Source organism: Copadichromis virginalis, linkage group LG1, assembly GCF_057382275.1.
Source record: "Copadichromis virginalis isolate Kocher_CV1m ecotype Utaka linkage group LG1, C_Virginalis_male_GT1.1, whole genome shotgun sequence".
Lineage (NCBI taxonomy): Eukaryota > Metazoa > Chordata > Actinopteri > Cichliformes > Cichlidae > Copadichromis > Copadichromis virginalis.
In genome coordinates, this window is record NC_140618.1 from 6,691,437 (window position 1) to 6,717,153 (window position 25,717).

Below are 25,717 nucleotides of genomic sequence, written 5' to 3' on the forward strand. Positions count from 1 at the left end.
AGCTCAACATTTGATTTTCTTTGGTCAGACAGATCTGGGAAATTTAGATGAGGGTGGCACAGGTATTAATAGAATATAAATATGACTTTGAGATCAATACAAGAGTTAAAAGACCGATATATTTTCTTTTTTTTCTTTTCACTATTACACGCTTACATAACAGCATTTCATCTTATATCTAGCCGTCTCACATAACGCACTCCGTAGAGCCTGAACTAAACAGGTGTCTTCCGCTGAGCTTCTTTTGGGCCGTGAAAGCACCACCCATTCTGTTTGTGTGGGCGGAGCTTCTGGTTTCCTACTGGAAAAATCTCTGACTGAGTGAAGAGAAGTTAGAACAGCAGGCATATTGGTGGTGTAGAGAGGTTCTCACCTGTTGTTAAAAGCTGTTAATTAAAAAAAGAAAAAAAGAAAACATTTTTTTCTCCTCTTGAGGTTCTCGGAGTGCGTGCCTTCAGGATGACGGACGCTCTTTTACCAAATGGCATCAACGACGGCGGCGGAGACAAAAATTATTTCAAAAAGGTGAGTTTTTGTCTCTCGTCCTTCCACTTTGAGAACAAAAGCAGGACACGTATCCCCACAGTAATGTATCCAGCGTATACTGTTAAGTTTAACCTGGAAAAATGGTGACTTAAGGTTAGGCTTGTTGTTGACGTGCTACTGTTTTAACTTATTAAACCGAACGTTTAATAAGGCCTGTGCTAATGTTAAAGACAATTAACATTTCCCAATGAACTCCCCTTTTTATATCCAACTTATTGTTTCCGCTTCCCATTTAAAGAGCAATTAGTTGCTATTTTATTTTTCTTCCATTTTAATTTTTTCCAAAGAAACCAACTAATCATGGTAAATTATTCTTTGGTGTATTAGATGTAATAAAAATCGATAGGTTGATGCTTGATTTCAGTCTTTCGAGTACAAAAAGCTGCTCCTTATCTGTCACCAACAGCCGCAGCAGAAACCACAGCATTGTCAGCTTCAGGTGTCCGTGGGTGTGTGTGTGTGTGTGTGTGTTACACCCAGAATAGCTGTACTTCGTGCACTTGTTGATACTGGGAGCCGCGGCCAAATATCCCACAATCAACATAATCAACTCCCTGTTTGTTGTTAGGGAGGTGTGAGGATGATTGATAGTTAAAAGAATTTGTTGACATTCCTGGTGGACTTTGGTCAGTTTAGCCTTACTGCCGAGGCATGAAACAGGTTGGGTTTGTTTGAAGAAGAAAAAAAAAAGAAGATCATTGTATTTAAGAGAAATTGATAGCCAAGTAAAGCGCAAACCTTTGATCTTTTTAATGATTGTATCTCACAGTTCCTGGGAGGTAATCTGAATAACCTCATCAGCAGAGTGATGTAAAAGATACATATTTAAATTGGACTTGGTTAAAAATGCGCCCCTTGTAGTGTAACTGAGACAGTTTCATGCTGTAAATAGGCTTGTGAATTGTCATGGCACAATAATTGACAAACCCTGCATGAGGACCAGCAGAGAAACCTCTCCAACTGGTTTCACCTTTTCAAGTACCTGGGGTTGTAGCATTTTCCAGAGCGCCTAGTCTGTCCAGTTTGAGGTCATGAGAAAGGCAGCTGGCAGTGAGAGAGTGATTATCTAATGTGTTTTTATTGGCTTGCCTGACTGCCATGCTGTGGTCTGTGTCTCATTCTTCTACATTTACACTGGTATCCACAACTGAAATGTGTTTTTATAGAAAAAGCTTGTTTAGATGGACATCTGAACACAGCCTTTGTTTCTTTCAATCCCACCAAATCCCCTTCTGAACGCTGTCTGGATTTAGGCTCTGTGTTGCACTTCCTCTGTCTATAAAAAGGTCAGTGGGAGCTGGGGTCTGGCACTGCCACAAGACATGATGGGAGACTATAGAGCCTCCAAAATATTATTATTATTATTATTATTATTATTATTATTATAAGGCATTTCAGATATTACAAGCACCTATTTTTTTTCATTTTAAGTTCTTTCTTTTAGTTCGGTGTATTTCTGTATTGAACATTCATGTGTTTTACTTTCATGGCCTTGCCATAAAAATGCTTGCACATTTGCTAAAACCACACAATGAGTTCTGTGCCCTCATTTTGTCACGCTGAAGAGATTTGCAATTTGGAAACTTTGGGTCAAATTTTAACTAAGTGAAGTCGAGTCGATCTTTGCCTCCATTTTTGAGCTTCTCTCTCACTCTTGAGTGAAAATGAGTGTAATGATTTACAAGGCCTCACCGGCTCCAGTGGATGCTCCAGGGAGCTGTTGTGGTTCGGGGCTTCCGTCCTAGCCTTCCACCGTTTCACCTCCAGCTGGCTGGTGTCCGACTGTTTGGGCTGCAGAATGGAAAGATGGCAGAACAAAAAGCCGAATAGGCATGTTTCTTCTCCTTATCCTCCTTGGCCAGTGAGAGGATTGACGTAGCATCTGGCCTGAGGGTGTCCTTCAGCCAGACCACAGACACAAATTGACAACATGTGTCCTGGTTCACAAACCAGACAAGCTCAGCTGACTTGGAGGCACACTTAGATTTCCTCAGTAGACTTTTGTATTGGAAAACGACAAATGAGATCAAGCCATAAACAAATATTTACTCATGCAGTAGTTCCCCTGAAATAAATGCATGTCTTTGAATTGAAACAAGAACACACTGTTTGACAGCAGTATGCACACTTGGAATGGATTCAGAGTGAAGAGTCATTTAGGGAAAATACAAGTTTTCAACTTGTCATTATTCATGTCATCATTAAATGATACCGAGCAGGAGCTGTGAGTCTGTTGCTACCAGAACTGGGTCATGGCTGAAGCCTCTCCCTGGCTCGTTGCCAGTCCTAATCAGCACTTGTATAAACCAACTATCCCATGAATTAATGCTCCACATGTTCTTTATGAAGAATCAGTTATATAATACCAGATTGATTTGCTGTTTGATGGATATGGTAATGGACTGCGCTGCCTTTGTGTTTTGCTCTAATGAAGTGTTTTGAACACTTGTAGAGAAAGACTGTTCTGTTCAAGTGTGCCAGTGGGTAGGAGGGGCTCACTTCAGTGTGCGGATCAGTGGGTTAGTAAGGGCAGCAGCAGCATAAGCAGCCAAGTGGTTTAGTTCCATGTGTCACTTAATAGGATGTCAAAAAGTTTTGTAGCATAGTAACAAAGTATACATAGAAAAATGTCCTGCTATGGTTGCTATCATACTTGAGCCACTCCTTTGTCCTGGTACATACTGCTGCTGGTGATGTCACGATTGACGTGACCGGACAAAACGTCTTCAGCCTGCCGTCATTCTACAATTATCTGTTGTGTTTTGCCACACCCTTGATAGTTTCAGTACTCTTCTATTGTGTAGTTAACATGACTTGGTTAATCATTACGCCCTCAGGTGGTTCAACTGTTTGAACAGGATGAACCAAATAACTATGGCAGGCTGGTTTCGAGAGTACATTATACTGTGACTAAAATATTATGCTAAATGTGACTATTGTTGAAGCCACTTGACCTGCAGTGCTGAAATTTGTTCTCAAGACAAATACCTTTGCTTACTCATTTTACAGGAAGTCTCTGAGATCAACATTGACGTGAGACTTAGTTATCTGTAAAATATCTGGCAGGTGTGACAGAGAAGCACGTACATCTATAGCCTTACTTGGAGAAACTGTAATGAATAAGAATATTTAAGCTGTTTTTGTGGCAGACATAACAAAACATCTAATTTCCGGACAGTCTTGTGAACTAATTAAAGTGTTAACAAAGTGTGGGTTCTGTTTTTGTTACAAAATATAACTTTTGCTCAACATCTTATAAGGTGAATTAAGTCAGTTTAGGTAGTGGGAAGGCAGTGAGAGACTGTCACATTATCAGTGAAGAGATGGTGACTGCATTCAAAGCTTTACTACATTACAAAAAGTATTTTTACTCCTAAGTTTATATTAATATTTTAACTTTGGTATTATGCTGTTGTTGCTATGGTGATACTACACATCTCAGGTGTAACTAATTTAGTTTTTTGAGGAGTTTGGCTGTTAGATTCAAAACCTTAATCAGAGGTACAGGGCACAGATCATCTTCAGCTGTTATGTAGATATGTTCATTTGTATTGTACAGTGTAACAGTAATTTAAACATTACTCTGAAATTTTTGGTAAAATTTACTCAGACTGTTTTCTCCCCTGCTGACCATGATTGTGGGAATCCTCCCTGTTATGGAAAAAAATTAAATAATCGAAACTTGTGCCTCATTGTTGACATTTAAAATGGGACAGAGAAATTAAACATATTATCCATTTATTACTTATTACAAAAGAAACTAAAGCTCATTCTTTTGCTGACCTCAGAGTGAGTCAGATCATTTCAGCTTAGATGTCCCATGCTGATCACTGTAATCTAACTAGTTTTACTGTGCTGACTGGTCTCTTCACATCACGTTGTTTTCACTAACCAAAATAAACCACAGACCACACCTCTGCTCTTCAGTGAGTCAGTGAGAATGAATTCCTGGTGCCAGTTTATGTGAGCTGCTGTGAATGACAACCTTTTAACTTATTTAGATTGGTAAGTTTGTGATAAAGTCAAGGACACGTAGTACCGCTATAGTTCATGTGGGTCCATTATGTGTAGTCATGGAAAATGACATCAGGTACCTTAATTGATACACGTAATTACATAATAAGGTGAAGCTTTTTTTCTTACGTCAAAAACTAAAAATGATGTAAAAGCCCTAAAATTTTAACAGAAAGAAAAATGTTGAAACCTTAAGAGTGTCAAGTATTTTATCACATTGAATAAGTAATAATATAATAGATCTTTTATAGTAAATTGAAGCTGAAGTTTTGAACGTGCAGAATCTGCTGGGAAGGCACAAATTTTTTGGTATCAGAAGCTTTGTAGTTGTCCAATTTTTACAGAAGAGCAAAGAGGGAAGCTACTGTTGGCATCCAACAATGTTTCTCTCTAATATGTAAAACTGTTCTATTGTTGCATTATGTTTTTCTGTTTGTTACATTTTTAGAAGATGGGTTTTTTGTTGGGGTTTTTTTTCTTGCTGACTCATTTTTCCTTCCTGTGTTTCAGGGTTGCAACCCATTCGCACAGACTGGACGAAGCAAACTGCAGAACACACGAGCCAGTCTTAACCAGCAGATTATCAAACAGATGAGGATGAGGGCTGGAGCTGAGAATCTGCTCAAGTAAGAGCAAAGTGATACATGCATCCAACTTAATATATGGGTTTACTGTGTGCATGTGTGTGTGTGCTTGAAGTAGATATGTTTTTTTAAGTAATAGTTGATTCATTCTAAAGTGGAAATATTTAAAGAGGAGAGCAAAGTCTATGATGGGTTTAAGAATCCAAGCACACATGTAGTTTTGCATATGTTACATCATTGTAGCTAGCCTTTGTCACTGCATTGCAGGGAACTGTTGCTGTTGATATGTCTGGCCTCACTTTTGTCTTTCTGTCATGAGCTGTTGTGAATTTATACTGGTAAGAATTGAAATGACACAGGGTAAATGGTAGTCAGAGATAACAATCTCGCAGAGGAGCATTCCTTGTAATCTGAAAACAAAGAGCTTCAGTGACATGTGATTAAGGAGGGTCTACTGAACTCTTTACTTTATGCTTTACTTTTATCCATTTTATTATAGTGATTATAAGAAATCAAGAGAGCAAGATGTGAGAAATTAAGCCTAAAACTTTCCCCAGCTGAGTTTACAACTCTGACAGCCAGGATGTTGTTTAGTGGTATGAATGTCAGAAAGCACCTTGTGATGAAAGGTTGCTTTTCTCTAGAAGAGTGAATCATTGTCTTTCATCACTGTGCTCATGACTGTGATGGCACAAGATAAGAGATCTCTTTCCTTTTGTCTGATAATACTGCTGTACATGGATACCACAGTTATTGCATGGTCTTTAGGTCTGTCTAAGCCTGCCGTCAGCCTCTGAAGTCTGCACATTCCTTTAGTACTTGACATATTCTGACCAGGCAAGGTCGGAGGAAAATGTGTGTGTCTGTATGTGTGTCTCCCTCTGCCAACCCACCTGCAGCCCAGAGAACGGCATGGATTTACTTCTGAGTTATAGGTATTCTCTCTGCTCTATTTTTTTTAAAGATCTTAAATCATATGCAATCTAACCCAAGGTCTACCTCTGCTCTTCCATCTCAGTGTGTGAGAGTGTGCATATCCTGGCAATCTTATCCCACTAGGACACCCATTATATGCTCTGCCTGCTTTCTTTTCTTCTGCTTTGCTCTACATTCCTCCCTTTCAGCAAAAGTCAGTCTGGTCAGACTGGTTTTCTTCTATTCTTGTCTCTCTTCTCTTCTCAAAATTAAAACAGCAGAGACCAAGACAAGATAAAAAAAAAAAATCTAAATTTCCAATATTGGAACTTTACAGACCATCCTGCCTGGTCAGTACTGAATGAAGCAACTGTAAACTAGCAGGATAAAGGTATATTAACCTGCTATACAGGCCACTTGGAACAAGGGGTTTAAGGTTATTTTTTTTATTTGAAAGTGTTTTCACATTTGCTTTATAGTTGCAGATGGCAATCATAGCAGCCCTTATTGTACTAAAATGAAAATGTATATGTAAAATTGGTGGAGTCGCCCTTTAAAGCGTTTAGTTATAAAACTCCACCAGCTAGCTGCCCCCAAGGTTAAAATACAGCACACTGCCAATCTGCCAAAAGTGTAAAAAAGCTTTTCCAAAGAAGTGGATAGAGACAACCACAGATGCTGGCATACAGTTGGATTCCCACACACTGCAGGATGATATTAGATATTTAAATGACATATTAATAATAGCCTCTGGGCTAGCAGACATCTGTTCTGTCCAAACCATAGGATCTCTTCCTCCACTACCATGATCTGTTCCCCAGACCAAACTCCTCAGAAGCCCTTCAGCAGGCCAACAGGAAGTGATGCAGGCTGTGGTAGAGTATAAAGTGTGGATTTAAAATCCAGCATGTGGTGACCTTTTTACAATGTGCCTGAACAAAATCCAGACTGCTGGATATTATTAGCTTCATGTCATACAAAGGGAATCCACTGAACCTGACTGTGGTTAATTCTGGTGGGTGGTTATTTTGTACCTGCTTTTTTACCCTTAGGTTAAGCAGGGTTTTTTTTCCCCTCCAACCCCTGCCTTGTAGGACTTCATTACTTGTGACCTTTCATGTCTAAAAAATGCAATCCTCTGTAATTACAGGGTAGAAGGAGATCAGGTGACAGATACGTTCTAAACAGTCTCGAGACTGACAGGTTGTAGGTGACGATGGGTATGTGTGAGTGTCCCATTAATTATGACTGACGGGTAACTCGTTAGGATCCACTGTAAAACGTAGATAAACATAGTGTATGTGTGTGTGTGTTATCTTGTGTCTCCATGAATGCACGTTAATTGCAGGTTGTTTTCACATACTGACAACGTAACATAAATTCTACATAACAAAGGTTCCATCCACTCTGTGCATGCATGTTAGCATTAACAAACATGCAGCGGTATTGGTGCAGGGTTATCTCTGCTATGCAGCAAATGCTCACACCTTATCCATTTGTTTGTTCCAGACTTCCTGCATGAACACACGTATACAAAGCTGTATGCAAATGGAACATTTAGTGCACTGATCCTTCTAACTTAAAAAAATGCGAACTACATTTTAAACATTTAAATGTGTGTAAGTAATGATAATTGTTGCAGAAGCAGATGGTGACGTGGAAGTTGATGACTAGTGGGATTCAAAAGGGGTCTCCTTTCTAGGCGTATTTCATTCAGAATGGTTAGGCTTTAAAAGCAGGGAAATCTGAGACTAACGTTTACACACACGTGTCCTTGACCAGATCCTAGGTGACCTCTGTGCAGTCCTATTACAGTAGTGACATGTACATAGTCTGAGACATCTGTCAAGCATGCGTGCCGAAGAGTAGAGCAAGTGTACAGTGGGCCGCAGTGACGCAGATCTGTGGTCCAGAATACCAGAAGAGACACGCTTGTTTTAATAATCAGCTGCAGTGAGGTTTGGCTGAGCCAGAATGGATAATAACAAGGCTGATCTGTTTTTTTTTTCCTTCTCCATTTTCCCCTTCAATCTTTCTCTCTCTACAATCACCTGTTTGCAGGGCTACATCCAATAGCAAGGTGAAAGAAATGGTTCTCTTGGAGTTGAGCTACGTTAACTCAAACCTTCAGCTTCTGATGAGCGAGTTGGAAGGTCTCAACAGCTCTGTGGAGGTTTACCAGAACAACCAGTAAGTACAAATGTTTCTCCTCTCTTTTCTACTGCTCCAGTTCAAGGGTTTTAGAATGAAGGAATTGTGAACTTATGACCTTATTATTCTTATGACCTCACATTAGATGGTAGTATTCTTGTGAGTAGCAATTCAGCTGCTGGCAATAGGCTATAATTGCTTACAATTTTCAGAATAATTGTAGTTTTACATTAAGTGCATGTAAGGAGGCTGTGAAATAGATATCATGCTAAAATGTCCACACATCTCCAGGAGCTCAACGCAAAGGATTTTGGTCCCAGTTTTCTTGTGGTGAGGTGACCACTGATCCAACCTCGCGAAGAAAAATTATGAATTACTATTAAAATAGAGATGTAAGACAACAGACACACATTCACAACCTACAAGAGACAGATGGCTCTGGCACGCTTTCAAACGAAAGCCTCTTGATGACAGAGGAGGAAAAGTGGTGACAGTGGTGTTGTTGTTAAACTGGAATATCAGGTTTTGCACAATGCACAGAACAACAAGGAAACACTGAGTTGAATTTGTATGCAAGCCAAGATGATCATCTGGCAAAAAGCATTCTCTCACTCAGTGTGACGGTCAGGTGTGTGTTGTATGGGTGTGTGACAGTGAAAGATTCTAGTATTTTCTTTCCAAATGCACCTGCCATATTTATAAGGTTTGGATAAAAGAAGTTGATGCATGTTATCATTCTCTCACTCACGTGTAAATGAAACTTTGGCAAGACACAAAGGACTTGATGAGGAAGTGGTGACAGATTTTTATTTGAAGATGCATCTGTTTGTGCTGCAAATAGTACACTTCCTCGTGGCTACGAAGTAACCAAACAAGTTTAAGCCAGTTGTGGGTAAAGAATATTAATTGGGTGACTGAAAGTAATCATGGGGTAGGTTTTATTCCAGAAAGAAATTAAACAACTGTGGAGTCTTCCATTTTGAAAATATGAAGTGTAATCATTATTAAAAAACAAAAACACATAACTGATTTAATTTTGACTGATGAGTTTGTTCCATCGGAAGCTTCGGTGGCATTGTTTTTAGCTCACCCAGTACCTTGCCCACTCCATTCTGACCACTTACGTGTGGTGATCAGTGATACATGCTCATTCTCAAAGAACAGTGTGGCTGGTAGGGTTGATGGTATCAGAATATTTGGGTGTCTTATTAGGATCTCTCAAGACGTTACTGTCAGTGCCTGGAGGTAAATTCATGGTACACAACTCTGTGTGTAAAAACAACAACCCCCCAAACAAACAAACAAAACAACAAACATAACTAAAATAAAATAAAATAAGAAAAGAATGCACACCCAGTAGAGGTAGAGTAGTCTATGCTACATATGATTTGTTATTAGGGTTAGCTCTATGTCCTTCCATCCTTGCCCAACAAAATACTGAGCAAATTAACAGGGTTGTTGAGGTGACAAGGTGTAATGCTTCTAATATCCAACTGTGTATTTCCTATTCTAAAAACTGTTGTAACGATTTGTTGAGCTAAAGACCTAGTTAGGGCAGTGTTGTAATTTCTGACATAAATCTGCAGATGACCTTATAAAACCTAAAATGCCAACTCATATTGGCTCCACAGTAAGCCCAGATTAGTTTGTTTGGTCTGCAGAGTCTCAGTGCTGTAAGCACCAGGAGCCTTCAACCTGGTTGTAATAAATTTGGTTTCCTGTCTGCAGGGTACCAGGCAGGGAGGACAATGAACTTTGCTCTTAGGAATCTAGGGAGGCAAATATTGAGTGTATTATGTGTTTTACACTTGTGTTGCTTGTGGTAGTTTGTATCTTGCTTAAATGCAAAAAAAAACCTTCTCTTTGTGAACATCAAGAAAACCTCACGCATCAGCCACTAAGATTATTTAGATCCTCCAAATTCACCAGCTGCCTCTCAGTATAATTGTTAGTCCCAGCGTGATCAGTCTCATGGGATCAGATTCATTAGTGCTGGAACAAACAGCCTCTCTTCAGTCTCCTTATCAGACTATTAGAGAAGCACCTGCTCACGGCACACACAATAGGAAACCTCTGAAACTGTCATTGTGGGTCTGCTTAAAATAAAACCCATTTAGGTCCATAGTGTTCTCATCGTCAACAAGCGCCTTATGCACAGGTGTGTGGGAAGCCTAAACTGGAGAATATTAGATATGTTGAGAAAGTCCTTTCGTGTCATTGCCTAGCAGGTGTCTCATAGGGATGACGCTGTACAGCCACAATGGAGAGTTAGCCTCCTCCTCTCAGCCTGAAATACAACCTCACTCTTAAGTACAGAAACACAACACCTGTCTCCAACAGTCTTTCCCACTAGTCCACTGTCCTTTGTATAGTGTCTTTCTGTGGTTATTTCTTAGATTCAGCTCCTTTGTGGCATGAGGCAATGCATAACACAAAGTGCCATACAGTCTGTGGCCTGATGGCAGTACATGTAATGTACATTTGTTTGTTCTGTTCTCTGAATTGCCCTATTGAGGAAAAAAAAAATCTGGCTCATCACTGATAGATTATGAAGTAAAAATGAAACGGATTCACTAGCACTGCTCATTATTTCAATGTATGAGTGTAAATGATTCGTCACACTACCAAAGTGTTGCTGATTTGTCCAGTTCCTTTGTGCAAAGTTCATGAACTTTCCTAGAACATTTCTGAATCAGCAGAATTAAAATGATTACTAATGAAAACAGTAAGATAATATGTCAGCATTGCAGGTCACCGTATTCATTTTTGCTGAGTAAGAGAGACTAATTTGCTCTTGTCTATTGTCCAGAATACACAAAGATATCAGATGCTCAGCTCAGCTGTGACCTCTGACACCAATTGCGAATACTTTAATAATTCAGTAATAAATATCATCAGAGTTTTAGAACTTCAGATAAATTTAGCTAATATTAATAACATCATTTTATGAAGTTAACACTTCTGAACACATAAAATCACACGTTTTTAGTTTTATAACATTATTTTAATATACTTTTTCATCTGTCCCTCCTTAAGGGAAGATTAGTATTCATTAACATCATCCGGTTGCTAACAACATATCCAAACTGAGTACACACTGACTTCTTAGCCTCATTGACATGTTCTAGTTAAACGGGTTAAGAGGTCTTCTTAGTCGGTGTATACTAAGAAGTCAGAACAGATTGCAACAGCCTGAAACCTTTTGCTTTAAACGGTTTAAGAAGTGCTTGGCTCTGTGTAGCTAAACCCACAGCTTCCCTTGACTACTTGTTGTCCGTTTCCCGCGTGTGTGTGAGGAGCGAGTCTCTGAGAGGCTTGTAAAATTTTCCCTCCAGATTCCCTGTGAAACAGATGCACTCAACCCCCATGGACCCATCTCTGCCAAGCCAGAGAAAAGTCCAGAGTGATCTCATCTACAAGGACTAATGGATTACACTGCAGCCTCTCTCTCTCTCTGCCAGTGTTACTGATGAATGAGGTTTTCCTCTGGCACGTCAGCATGCCAGAGGAATGCTGTCTTATCACTGAGTGTTGAACATCTCGTGTAAAGAACAGTATTTTGCAATAACAGTGCACAGTAGTTCACCTCCACTCCTTTTGATGTGAATTTAGAGAAAATCATGTCTCTTATGAGGTCTGAGATTGTTAATTAATCCTTTTAAACATATAATTGGTTTTGAGCCTGAAGTTTGTATCAGGCAATTCCAGAAGCGGGTGTTTTTTGTTGTTGTTTTTTTTTAAATACAATTTTTAATAACAGCTCATTATTTTGCTTTGAGGAAAAGAGAGAGTTTAGTTTTTTGTTTTTAATGATGCCTCTGTGATTAGCAGCAGGTTTCTGTCAGGTTATAGTCCCTCAGCGCTGATAACAAGCTGAACTTGCTTTCCATCTGTCACTAACAAGGACCCCCATAAAACCAGAAAATTTCCAAACCATTAAGGTTGTAGCTGACATCAAAACAGTGTGTTTTATGGCAGCCTCTGTTTACTATTTGCCAGGCTGCAATAATCGGAGGTTAAAACCTGCTAGTAGCTAGAAGAAAGACAGACTGAAGCAAAGCTGCAACTCCTGAATAATTAATCAACAGTGAGGGACATGGGAGGCCTCATTCACCTTTAAATCCTAACAGATTTTTCACAACACCATCTGCCTAATCCTTTTGTACAGTACCTCCTATGAAACTAAACTTTCTCAACAACAAAGCTGTCACTAATGGGACTAGTGTGATTTAATATTTACTAATCTAACTGTGTTGACCTCATATACCCACTAAGGCTTGGTGTGCTTTCAAAGGGTGTTTCCTGGATATATATATTCACACAAACCATAGAGACGTCTTTTTAACCATCAATCTGTTGCACTGGTATATTTTCTATTTGTCCTTACTTGTATTGAATATTTTGTCCCTTTTTTAAAAAAATGAAAGGTCCTGCTGTCCTGCTATCATGTGTTTGCTTTGTTGGGAATTTATATCATATGGATTACACAGATCAGCTACATATTTGTCTTTGTTGCCTTCAGAGATTCTGCCAACATTCCCCTCATTGCTTTGGGCCTGAAGGAAACAAAAGAAGTTGACTTCTCTACTCCATTCAAGGTACAAAAGAAACCTCAAAAGTTTCGACTTGGCATTCTTAAACTGTGTTGTGCTTTCAGAAATGCATACTTGAGTACATGCAAAACACCACTTTTGATCATCAGTTAAACAAAATTGTATTATAATTTCTGTCAAAACAGGAATATAGGTATGGAGCTACAAATAATAATAATAAAAAAAAAACTGATATTTGTAGGCAGTATTTTCAGTTTGCATGTTTACATATATATCCTTGAAACTAAGTATCCTTGAATTACGTATTTCAGTCATATTGTCTGTCGCATGTATGTGTTACGTTACTATGTCATGTCACTGAATGTTCATTTAGGACCAGGACATCACCTGATCAGGAAAAAGCTAAAAGTGGGTCACTAGTTATAAAGACAAGTTGAACTCTCGTAAACGGGGTAAGCCCGCTTGTAAATGTCATAGTTGGCACGTTTATGTTGTGTCGCATCCTGTTTCGGATTGTTGACGGGCATGTGAGACGTTTTCTGACAAAGATCTCCGAGCACGTTAATTCTGCTCTACTTCTTGACTGAAATCGTGCCTCAGTTTTCATGACCTGCGGCCTTATTCAAAAAGCTTCCAAGTACAAAGAGTTGCTCTCATGAATAAATTCTAAGAAACCTAAGTTCTCCTGACAGTAAAGGGTGTATTCCAGTAAAGATAAAGGTTATTCATCCATATAAACATTTTCCAGTTAATCCTCCTTAATGGGGGTATTCACAATATGGCTTTAAATTTGATGGAGCCTCTCCTACATGTGGCTGGCTCAGAGAGAAAAGAAATTCTCTCCAGCATACACAACACAGGGTTGTCTTCTTTGTACTATTTAGTGATGGTATGAGAAAAACCACTGTGTAACCAACAGATTGAATGCTTAACTTAAGCTCCTAAATGCTAAAAAGAACTTGTATTTACATGCTGATTTTTTTTTTTTTTTTTTTTTTTTTTTTTTTGTCTTTCTGTCTTTTATAGGACTTTATCTTGGAGCACTATAGTGAAGACGGGAAGACTTTTGAAGATGAGATTGCTGACTTCATGGACCTGCGACAGGTGTGTTTAATATACCCATTATTCATGTCTGTCACGGAAAAAACCATGAAATCCTTTGACTTGAACTTTTATGGGCTGGGTCAACTACAAAAACATATTTCCTGTGCAGTTAGCTGCGGAGTTCACTTCATTTTAGTTTACAGGTAGAGTGAGAGATCATTCTTGACATTTCTGCCACCTACCAAATACACTGGAGATGATAATGATTGAGTAGCACAGAAAACAGATGGTCTTTTGTGTTCGTTCACCACTTGTGAACATGTGCTTTTGTCTTACATATCCTAGGCATGCAGAACACCAAGTCGAAGTGAGGCCGGGGTGGAGCTGCTTGCAAAATACTACAGCCATCTTCCTCTGATAGAGAGCCGATTCTTCTCCCCAACCAGACAGACGGGCATCTTCTTCACATGGTACACTGCAGTCATTTCCTAATTAGCAAAACGGACAAAGCAAGCAGTGCAAATGTCACCTTGTCTTTCTAACCTCTGACAGAAAGGAAACAGGTGAGACTATATCCAGTGACTTCAAAGTAAGCAAAGAGGTGCCATGAACACCTGTGCTTTCCTGAAACCATGTCAGCTGGTGTGACTCGACTGGAAACTTCCTTATGAAATAAATAAAAAGGAAACATTTGACAGCAGTTTTTGGGGTTTTTTTTCCCCTCCTGCTGCTTTTTCGTCATGTATCAAGCCTGGAAGAGAAATCCTGTTTAGAAAGCAAAACAGTAGACGGCTTGAGAGACATATTAACTTATCAGTGATATCAGATGACAAATCCTGTCTTGGATTTTATAAGAATTCCACACTCAAGAGTCACAAAGGAGTCTCAATGAAGTGCAAGCATTCTTTTCAGAGAGGTTTTATTGCGTGCATTAAAATGTAACAACACACAAAGTGTGACATAAAGGCTGTTATATTGCTGCTAAAAATATTTTTCACTTCATATTCTTTGGACTGTTTATCTTCATGAGTTTTTTTTTTTTTTTTTTTTTTTAACACATTAATGTTGTGTTTACTTTCCTTTAGGTATGACTCCTTCACAGGAGTGCCACTATGTCAACAAAACCTGTCACTAGAGAAGGCCAGTATCCTTTTCAACATGGCCGCCCTCTACTCTCAGTTCGGTACCCGTGCTAATCGACAGACACTAACTGGCCTGGAGGAGGCTGTTTCTTCCTTCCAGAAAGCTGCAGGTATGCAGAGACGTGATGAACTGATGATCTGCAGTCATATTAATTCTCTCTTTTCAGCCTGTGTTAAGGCCAACAGTCAGACTTTTGTTTCTTAAAGTTATGTTTATCTTTGTTCCTCTATAGTCTGAAACACTGCTACCGAAAGCTGAATCTTTGAGTAAAAGGAGCAGATATAAAAAAAAAAAGAAAAGAAAAGAAAGCCAAGATGAAAAAATAAATAAATAGTGACAGCAAGAACTTCTTTTAACTGCTGAAAAAGCGCCAGGCACAGGGTTTCATTCAAAGCTAAAGACTTTTTTTTTCACCCTCGTGCAGTGCTTCTCTGATAACACAGTTCTCAGAAAAGTATTACCACTGCAGTACATTTTTGTTTTTAGAATATTGGCCAGCTTCCACCCTGACTTCTGTTCCGTGACGGAGAATGAATGTAGATGTTTCTTGTCATGTGGCTGAGCTCCAGGAAGCACCAAAAACATGAAGAGACTGTCCAACCCTCAAAGGTTTCAGAATGTTTCGTGATAGATTTATGACTTTGCAGTGTCGGCAGTATTGCTCTATAATTATAGCTCTGGATATTGCTTCAACTATGTTGCTTTGATGGCTTTAATTTAGGCTTATGTGAAGGAAAACAATTATGTTATTATGAAGAACATTGTGACCAAGAACCTGTAGTAATCCAAGCTGGGAGTTTACAGGCAGGAAAGCTAGGTGTAGCGCAACTGCTGCAGGGCTCTTTAGCAAAAGGTGATGTGAATGAGAGAAGCCAGCTACTGTAGGAGTTGCCAAGTCTTTATGCGAATTGTACTGAGTCATTGCTCTGTTATTAAGCTGTCTGCAACTCACTGTTGCCAGGTTTTTATCTGGCAAACAGTAGGCATAAATTCTTAGCTGGAGTGGACATGGCCTTATTTCTTCCAAAGTAACTTGTATCTATTATTGTACGATCTACTGTACAGTGTAAAGCGCCTTGAGGCGACTGTTGTTGTGATTTGGCGCTATATAAATAAAACTGAATTGAATTAATTTAATGTTTATTTCTTTGCTCAGTGTTTAACAGACAGACACAGATATAGTTAATCTTGCTGAAATAATATTAACAGCAAAAAGGCACTGGTCTACCTGTGCACCTTTTAAAACATCTGTCTAAAAGGGTGTCAGTACTTGGGGTTAAAGTACCAGCAGAACCACATCTGTTGTTTTGTGGACTAGCAAAATATATGCTTTCTTTTAATTAAGTAATTGATAAAAAAAGAGAGAGAGATGGCAGATGCCCAATCTATTAACTATAATATCAAACTTTGACAGTAAATTTTTGACAGTAGAAGTCAAATGTGGGCTAGCCATGATACATAAATACTCATGTTCCAGATATAGCTCATGTCAACCAAATCCCAAACGAGAGGTTCTATTCTGAAATTACCATTATAGCCTTGGAATTACATGACGACTTAGATTACATGAAAGTGGCTTTTGTTATGTAGCTGACCCAGACTTGAGGCTGGAAAAGAGAAAGCAGGCTTTCTCCCTGCAGGCTTCAAAATAGAACCCAAAACTGGAAATTTTCCATGTAGTGTAGGAGTAATTTAGTTTTTTTTTTTTTTTTTTTCTTTCTTCTTCTTATTTTCTCAGTTAAGTCTCTGATGATTTAAATAACTAGCACTAATTGTAGTTTCCTTGGACTAATTAGATTTCGACTTGTGCCGACTGCTCTTTCCTGTCCAGGTGTCTTGAATAACCTTAAGGAGACTTTCACCCACACTCCCAGCTACGACATGAGTCCAGCCATGCTCAGTATGCTGATTCGGCTGATGCTTGCTCAGGCTCAGGAGTGCTTGTTTGAGAAGATTGCACTGCCTGGCATCCGAAACCAGTTTTACTCTCTGATGAAAGTTGCACAAGAGGCTGCAAAGGTAAACTTCAGAAAAGCCACACATAGTCCTCACATTATATACAAGTAATACTCTTGTTCTTGCTCCAGACTTACAAAGATCTACTGTACTTAAAGTGAATGTAAAGTGATAATGTCGCCACAGTTCTTTTTATTTTTTGTACCTGTCTTGGTGCTTTTAATGCACTTTTAAATGTAACTCTATCATCCTCTTCCTGCCAGGTCTCAGAAATCTACGATCAAGTCCATCAGTGCATGATCCAGACACCAGTAAAAGACAATGTGCCATTTTTCTGGTCCACCATGTCACAAATTAAAACCAACCACTACCGCTCCATGGCACACTACTTTGTAGCTTCAGCACTGCTGGACCACCAGTGTAAGAAGAGATTCAAATTTTTGATTCAGTGGGATTTGGGAGGAAGTTTTTATTTCTTCATAGATACATATAAAAAAAATGCTGTTGTGTTGTTCTGCTTAGACAACACAAATGTATTCTTTACCTGAAAAAACTGTTTATGTTAAAAGACTGTTAATACATTTCTCCTTTAGTAAGTTTTCATGCGGGTTGTGTGTAGTAGATATTTGGCTCTTGGTTGTTAATGTGTACAGCAGTTCAAGGCTGGATGTAACAGGATTTGGGCTGCCTCTTGAGCTCTCTGGAATATCTGATCTCTTAAAGTGCTGTATGGGCCATTGGGTTGGTCATGTCAGATTACGTCCCTGTACCACAGCCATCTTGGATGCTTTTATATAATGCCTCTTTGGGGATACTCACAAATTGTCTGACACACAAAGAGATCCATGCTTGCAAACACACACACATACATGCACATGCACAGAGATACACACGATTGTAAAGAGTCCCAAAAAAGACAGCAAAAGAGGTCATGATGAGAAGGGAAAGAAAGACAGCTGAGGTGATTTAAAAATAAAAAAAACAAACAAAAAAACCCCAACTGAGTGTAAGTGCTGTATACTTCTGCAGGATTAACAGTTATGTAGACTCTTACTGCTCTTTACATAAATAGATGGGACCAAGTGAGAGAGTGTGAGGGAAAGGAAAGGTGATTTTCTTATCTCCAGCTTTATGTCAACTCCATAATGCAATTTTCTACTGATGTGCACTGTTTCGCTGTATGTTTTTATTCTTTTCCTTTTGTACTTTACATGTACATTTGGAAATGAATAAATCAAAAACAAAATAGAGCAGAGTGGGTGGCTATGGTTCTGAGAGTGGGACGAGACTGAATAAAGGAAACAACGAAACGAAGCAGCTTTGGGTTTGGCAGCTCATTAACAGATTCCTGTGTGAACACGGAGAATAGAGCAATTAACCACTGGACTGTAGAGAGGCCTTGACTACAGAGCAGGGCTGAATTGAGATTGCTGTAGTAAACAGATTAATCACAAACGATTCCAAATAAATTCTCTATACTGTCTCTGCTAAGCAGAAAACTCAGGAAGCTAAAAGATATTTCCGGATGCTTTTGGTTTAATAGATTTAATTAAAACTTTAAAATCCAGTGAACCAGAAAAGGAAGATTGAATTATGGAATATATGAACAAAGATTGCATTTCAAAACTTCTTTTAAAACATTCATTTGCTTGTCCAATTCAGGATTGGGGGCAGGGAACCTATCTAAGCTGTCATAGGGTGAGAGGCAGAATATACCTTGGACAGGTCACCAGTCTTTCACAGGATTAACACATAGAGAACGATAACCATTCACACTCACATTCACACCTACTGTCAACTTTTGACTTTGATCTTTGGACTGTGGAACAAAGCTGGAGTACTGATAGAGAGCATGCAGACCCCACATAATAATCAAAAGCATTATCAATAGTTCTGCTTGTATTTTATGCTTTAAAACGAGAGATATAAAACAGTTTTCCAGTTGCTTAATTTTTTTTATTTTTTTATTTTGCTCTCTGTGTGTTCAGTGGGTCCGGGCGATGATGAGGACAAGCAGGAGAAGACCTTGTCACAGGTGTATGATAGCCTTCCTGAGGGATGCACTGCTCTGGACATCTTAAAGAACAAAGATGAACGTCAGCGGATTGGTAAAATAAGCACAAAACGGAACAAAATAGCTCTGCCTATTCATCTCAGTCCCTCCTTTCCTTTTTATTGTCTTCTTCACTTTTCTTGATGAATTTTTCTCCTCCTCTGCAGGTAAAGCTCACATCCGTCGTGCCATCTTCGGTCATGAGGAGGCTTTGAGGATTTATGGATTGTGTAAGAATACCAACAACTTGGAGGTCCTGCAGGAAATTTTAAAAGCCAGTCACCAGCGCTCAGTCAACAAGCAGAGTGAAAATGAAAATGAAGAAGAGTTCACTGATTATTTGGAGGCCCCAAAAATCATCTGTGAGTTGTTTTTGTTTAGTTTTTAAATAATTTATAATAATAAGAGTTAAAATATATGCAAGGAAACATAAGTTTGTCAATGATTTTAAAGTTCATTTGAGTCTCCAATAAATGTCACTGAGGTGAAAGCTATTCATCCTCTGGTAATCACAGAAACCGAACAGTCACCTTAGTGTCACCACAGCTAACACTTAACACTAACAAAAGGCACTAAAGCAAAGCAAAAACACTGTTGATTTGGGAGGACTGTCTCTCAGGAAACTGCTCATAAAAAGGGAGCTGCATTGTCTGCCACACCTGCTGCAGTTAGCTTTGATAAGTGGCATTTATTTCCAAGTAGAGATGATGTAATGTTTATACTGCCAACTCCCTGTCCATCTCTCTTAACAATTGAAATGTGGTTGTGACGGTAAACATTATAGAGTGATAAATTTATTTTTGTTACTCTCTTTTTATAGCTAAAACAGAACACAAAGCAGAGATGGAATTTCCCGCAGCTGCAAAGGTGAAAGTCATCGACTTTTTCCAGAGGCTGGTACGTGGGTTACTAACGATTTACTCGCACATTTCATACATGGTTGTTGGTCTGGTCTATTCATTAAAGGACATTAAATGCCTCTGGATTTGTGTTTTGTCCTAAAAAGTTTCATTTATTTATTTTATTTTAACACCCAGAGTGTATTTTTTGTTGTTTCTGAATACACCCAACCAAGGATGAGTCTTCTGGAAGCTTTGGCACATGAAAACTCCTCTGATGTGTCCAAACCTTTCTGGACTCATGCAAAACTAACACTAAACATGGACAAAGGTGCTGGTCCTTGCTTTAAGTCTGCTCATGGTTAATGTGGTATTTTAAAGGGAGATGAGAAAATAGAACTTTTTACAGTTCACTGCTTCTGTTGAAGGAAAAATCTCTACTGAAGTTGGTGAATTTACCTTGAGATTGAAGGTTGACTTCATTTTCCTGTAACTCCCAAACTTTTCGCATTCCAAGTGCGGAGTCTTTCATGCTAAATGCATTGAGTAATGTTCCTGTACCTTTCATAAATGGTGGTGGTGAGAGGTAGGGGGGATGGGTGACTAACAAATTTTCTCTCTCTAACCCTGGAATCTTCTGTTCACTTTGTTTGAAAGGGATGTTTAAAAAAGCTGAAATCATTCATAAGGGGGGCCTGGGTCACAGCTGACATTTCCAGTAGTAGGTGAATAAGTACCTGTCTGGTGCCAGTTACAAAAGCAGTCACAGCAGCAAGAACATATTCCCAGAGATATGAAGAGGAATGTGGGACTGAAAAGCTTAATCTGGCACCATCTCGCTGAACAATCATTCTGGTGATTACTAAAGCCAGTGCGATAAGAGTCGTCTTGGTACTAGGTACAACTGAGTGTCAGGATTCAATGGAGGAGAGATTTTCCCAGCAGATAACAAGTGTGTTAGAGACAGGCAGCCTAAATGGAAAGTATTATTGGAAATATCAACTTTCAAGGATAGATGCATAACACCTACAGCATTTTGAGAAGGTTTTCCATGAGTGTCAGTTTGTTCAAAGGATTCACTGCCTTTTTTGCCTAATCATACAGAAAAATGACATCCTTGCTAAAAAAATTTCAGTTGTGTGAAAGGTACCATTAATTCTTCAGTCATATGACTTCCAGCTCCTCTGAATTGAAGTGGTAATACACAAGACTGTAGCCACCGTTCTGGCCCTTTACCTGGCATTTACTGCTACAGTAATATAGCTCAAATATGTGAGTATTAAGGGCTCAAGCCAAGACATTATATTGGATTTTCAGTTTCCCCCGCAGCATTCACTGAAATCAAACTCAACAGGATATTATCTTCTTAAGTCAAGAATACCTGTAGCCTTATTAATCCCAGCATCCACATTCTGTCTCCGCACAGGGCCCGCAGTCAGTCTTCTCGGCCAAGCAGCGGTGGACTGCCCCACGGACAATACGGGTTCGCTCAGATGACAGAGACCTGGGTTTCACACTGAAAGGAGACTCACCGGTTCAGGTGGTTTCACTGGACCCTCTCTGTGCAGCTGCTGTGAGTTAAACTCTATTTCCTACCACTGAATGAACAGGAGTAGATATACAGGATTTTAGGTGACTGTCAGTGTGGTCCTATGTAACAATCAACATTACATGGTTTATTAACTTTCTATGTAATTCATAATTAATGCATTAGTCCTTTGGAAGTTCCTTTTTTGAAATTACTCTGTTAAATTATGATCACGCACTGGTTGGCATATCTGTTCTCATCTTAATTTTACAAGGTACATTGTTTTTAGAGCACAGGAAAGATATCTTTTGGCCACTTTTGGTGCTCTTGGCAGATTTGATTAAAAATCAGATGCATAGGTTTCTCGATATTAATTACAATCATGACGTAGCTTTGTTTGCTGTGGAAAATCTAACAGCTTGAATTTTCAGTTGTGCTTCCATGCAGAATATCAAATACGTTTCGATCTTATCTACTCAATGAGCCTTTGATTAAATAAAGTCACTCTTGGAAGCCTAAACAGGATTTCAGCCTCAAAGAATGTTTGGAGGCCTTCCCCTCCTCCTGTTTGTCAGCTACTCTGACTACTAATTTAATTAAGAATCAGGGAGTATTTACTCTCTACAAGCCAGCAGTCTGACAGCTCATTAAGAGGTGCTGACAAAGAGCAGACTTTTATTAGGCCCTGCAAGCTATGTAGAGAAACAGATTAGTAGTCTTGCATAAGATAACTAGGTCAGACTATTCATAACTTTAAATACTGCATTAAATAGGATTTTTATTTAGAACTTGCTGGGTCATTAGTGTTTGACCTATCTTAGGTGGACATGGATCACATTATAAGGTAGACACATGTGAAATCATGTTAGTGGAGTGCTCTGCAGCACGCTAATGATGAGTTATGCCTTCTGAAAAAAATAAGGCGTAAAAACCCCACCCCCCCAAATAACCCCCACTTTAGACTAAACTTCAGTTGTTTTTCGGCTGATTGTAGCTGCCTCAAGGGAGTCGAAGGAAAGTAGTTCAACATGACTTGTAAATGTTTACTCTTCTACAATATCAGGACATTTCACCCTGTAACTCAATTTTCTTTGTCATGTTTTTTCCCAGGCTGATGGCCTCAAAGAAGGTGACTACATTGTTGCTGTGGGTGACACAGAGTGCAAGTGGATGAGCGTGAGTGACATGATGCGACTTCTGAAGGACATGGATGAGGAGGGGATTGATATCCAGGTGGTCAGCATGATGGACAACAGCACTGCCATGGTATGCAAGGCCCTCGTTTTGTCCAATGTGTTTAGGGAAAGGTTATCAGCAGGTTTGTTTGATTAACAAATGGTGACGGCAGAATTGGTCTTTGTGCAAAGTGATTGCTCAGTCCAGAGTTTTAGATTTCTCCTTGGAGGTATCAGTGTAAATGGTTTATATCATTTCCCATGAGAAACAGGACCTTGACTATGACCTACGTGTGTGTTTAAAACAAATTACTGCTGTGTGAGTTCACCAGCCAAGTAGCCTAAACATGTGGACAAAGAGCTAAAATCATTGAGGTTTAAACTCATCCACAGTGTGGCATGATTTGGAAAGAAACAGTGCCTCAGTGAAATTAAGAAACTATATGAAAGTATGTTAAAAAGTAATGCACTTCTACAAGTATTTAAAAGGTGGTAAACTTCATTAGGTTATGTATTTATTCTGTACTTGTTTTGCAACCCCTCATAACTATTCGCAATAGTTTTTTTTCATGATTTCGGATATTAACAACTGATCAATAACTCATTGACTGATGAAATAATTAGGACTGTTTGGTATGCGGTGTAAAAAAATAAATAATAACTCTGCAAAATCCTGACTGACACTTTTTTTTTTTTTTTTTTACTAAATGTCATTTTCATTGTCTGTACCATAGCCTACCAAGAGTGCAACCTTCTGTGGAAACTTGCCTAAGACCTACTCCATGATTTGTCTGGCCTATAATGAAGATGACAAGAACTCCAAGTCTCGCAAAGTAGCCAAGAAGTCATCATTCCTCAGCTGGGGTTTAAAGAACAAGATGAAGAGTGCCAGCACCCTCAGCCTTCCCACAGCAGACAAGGCCGGCGCTCTGCCCTGGAATAAACCTTGTCCCACCTTCCCCAGCTCCAGCTCCTACAACAATGACAGTGGCCTCTACTGAGCTAACTGCAGCTGTTACTGTCTGCAGTACGCATATTGAGCCCAGTATACAGTACTGTGCTGTACCTATACTGGACCTGTTTTGTGTACTATCAGTGACCTTTGGTGTTTCCACTGGAATACTAAGCAGCAGTGTATGTAGTATGTTGCTTTGGAAAGTGGCTGTGCCAAATACTGTATATTGGTGGACGTGATGGTATGTGGGTGCTTTCCCAGCACAGTTCTGTATCTGATGCAAGTTGCACTGTACGTCAGACACAATAAAAAAGCATTTAGTGCCATTCCAGTATATGTACAGCACAGTAAAACTGCACTGTCGGAAAAACTAAAACGTATACACACGCGCACACACACACGCGCACAGATCACTGAGACTGGCTTCTTAGTTAAGCTGCGATTTCAGTGTTTTGTTTTTGTTTTTTCTGAAAAACATGCTCCAGACGAATCGAAGAAGAAAACAAAGTGGTGCAAACACACCCAGCCCCAGTTTCTGCTTGACTGAAAGGCAGTGATTTGATTGTGGGTTAAGCACTCCCTTGTTAGTGCCATTGTGTACAGAGCTGTACACAGTGAGCATAGCTGTGCATACTGTATGTGGGAAGGAATCCTCTTATTGCCACAGTTTTGTAGAAATCAGTGGCTGCTGATCAGTTTCGGGATTTAAAATTCATGGATTTTATGGATGTAAATTTAATAAACTATGTTGCAGTATGTTAAACAGTGATTGAGGGAATGCTAATTGTATAGTGGAGGTTTTTTTTATGTCTGGGAAGAGGGGTGTGACGAATGCAATATTCTATAAGCTGCTAAAAAAAAATCATGTGTACCATGGCTATGTATTACTGTCATTTGTATTTGTGAGACAGTCTTTGAGGACTGTTGTTTCTGCTGAGTGCCGTTCCTGGGACACAGTTTTAAATGCACAAATATTGGTATTTTAAATTTGCTTAATGTACCAGTTATGCCACAGACCAATATGCCTCCAAGTTCCAGAAATACAAGGATGTATCATTTACCCTTGTGATTCATCCTACCCGCTTCCCTAAGAAGAGCATGACCTGTGTTTTATTGATGTGAATTTTGATGTAGTTAAAGTTTATTATGTCTGTAGAAGGGAAGAATGTGGGCAGACTGATGACTTTCCTGCATCACTTGGACAGCCAGTCACCCTACAGTGACTCTGATCAAATCCCACATTTGGGTTTCTACTCTTTATCTACCTGTCTTTATCTTAGTCACAGTCCCTATTTTACTGACACTTTGCCGTGTTGGACTTTCTCTTTATCTACAAAGTAGATTCTTATACACATTTGATAATCAAATTATTTATGTAATAAAAAACACAAATATATATTTACCTGTAAGCTGTAGGTTGTAGAGCTACTTTGTGAATGGTCAAGTTGTGAATGTTGTTTTGCACGCGAGAGTCCTTGGTTTGTTTCTTGAATGAATGTATTTTACTAGCCTTGCTTAATCCATTAGCGAACTTATATATTGCTGCATTTCAATGTTTTAAATTCTAAATGTTTTTAAGCAGTTTCACTGAGAAGACGTAACATTCTTTACTGTTTACCTGTTACTTTCTTTTAAGTGCCATTTATGCTAAATCATGAAGGAAAATGCCTCACCGAGTGTGTAACAAGTCTGTGCAGTGAATGCTTCATATTTTGTTAAGTGTACTAACAGATGCAGAGGATCATCTTTTTTACATCTTTGTGTTCATGTTACAGTGCCTAATAATTCTAAATGCCTTAGTGTATCTGCAGAGGTTTATGGTACCTGGTTTTTCTAAAGCTTTCAGGTTGCCTTTGTTCCTTTCTGTGCTTGGTCCTGCATAGCTCTGTGTTGATAAGTCTTTGTATGAGTTCAAATGACAATAAAAAGGAATAAAACACATGGAAAGATAAAATTCTTTAATTCTGTCTGTGGTTCCAGTTACCAATCAGGTCGGGAATGCGTGGAATGAGTCTTGACCACATACACGCCAAGTCAAGACTCGTGCTTTTAACTATTGAACGTCTAGCCCAGGATCATATGACATCCTAATCCACAGAAACTGAAAAGAAATACCATGTGGTTAAATTTTATTCACAGATTTTCTTCATCTCTGTGATTTTAGTTCCAACATAGCCCTGGAAAGATAAAATTCTCTCCAGCTTTATGTTAATCAGAAAAGTAGATATTGCAGGAACCAATGTGTTGACTTTAGTCACTAT

The 25,717-nt window shown here is 39.0% G+C and overlaps 1 protein-coding gene across 2 annotated transcripts; it reads left to right on the forward strand.

The window, feature by feature from the left end:
• Positions 1 to 311: 311 nt before the first annotated feature.
• rhpn2 (rhophilin, Rho GTPase binding protein 2) lies at positions 312 to 25,397 on the forward strand. Of its 2 annotated transcripts, none has more exons than XM_085437272.1 (15): positions 312 to 525; positions 5,071 to 5,186; positions 8,121 to 8,249; positions 12,733 to 12,808; positions 13,790 to 13,867; positions 14,153 to 14,277; positions 14,893 to 15,059; positions 16,782 to 16,969; positions 17,170 to 17,326; positions 18,895 to 19,014; positions 19,127 to 19,321; positions 19,780 to 19,856; positions 21,225 to 21,371; positions 22,437 to 22,592; positions 23,236 to 25,397. In XM_085437272.1, exons 1-15 carry the CDS (start codon positions 460 to 462, stop codon positions 23,500 to 23,502), a joined length of 2,064 nt encoding a protein of 687 aa, XP_085293398.1. In that variant the 5' UTR covers positions 312 to 459; the 3' UTR covers positions 23,503 to 25,397. The 2 variants fall into 2 exon arrangements, with proteins under 2 accessions (XP_085293398.1, XP_085293462.1); XM_085437336.1 differs by having other exon boundaries at positions 19,780 to 19,826.
• Positions 25,398 to 25,717: the final 320 nt, after the last annotated feature.

Excerpts from the sequence above, each read along its gene's own strand:
- rhpn2 (XM_085437272.1), top strand. The coding sequence starts at position 460 with ATGACGGACGCTCTTTTACCAAATGGCATCAACGACGGCGGCGGAGAC. Across the intron at positions 12,809-13,789 it reads ACTTCTCTACTCCATTCAAG|GACTTTATCTTGGAGCACTA; the intron begins GTACAAAAGAAA and ends TGTCTTTTATAG. Across the intron at positions 17,327-18,894 it reads AGCACTGCTGGACCACCAGT|TGGGTCCGGGCGATGATGAG; the intron begins GTAAGAAGAGAT and ends CTGTGTGTTCAG.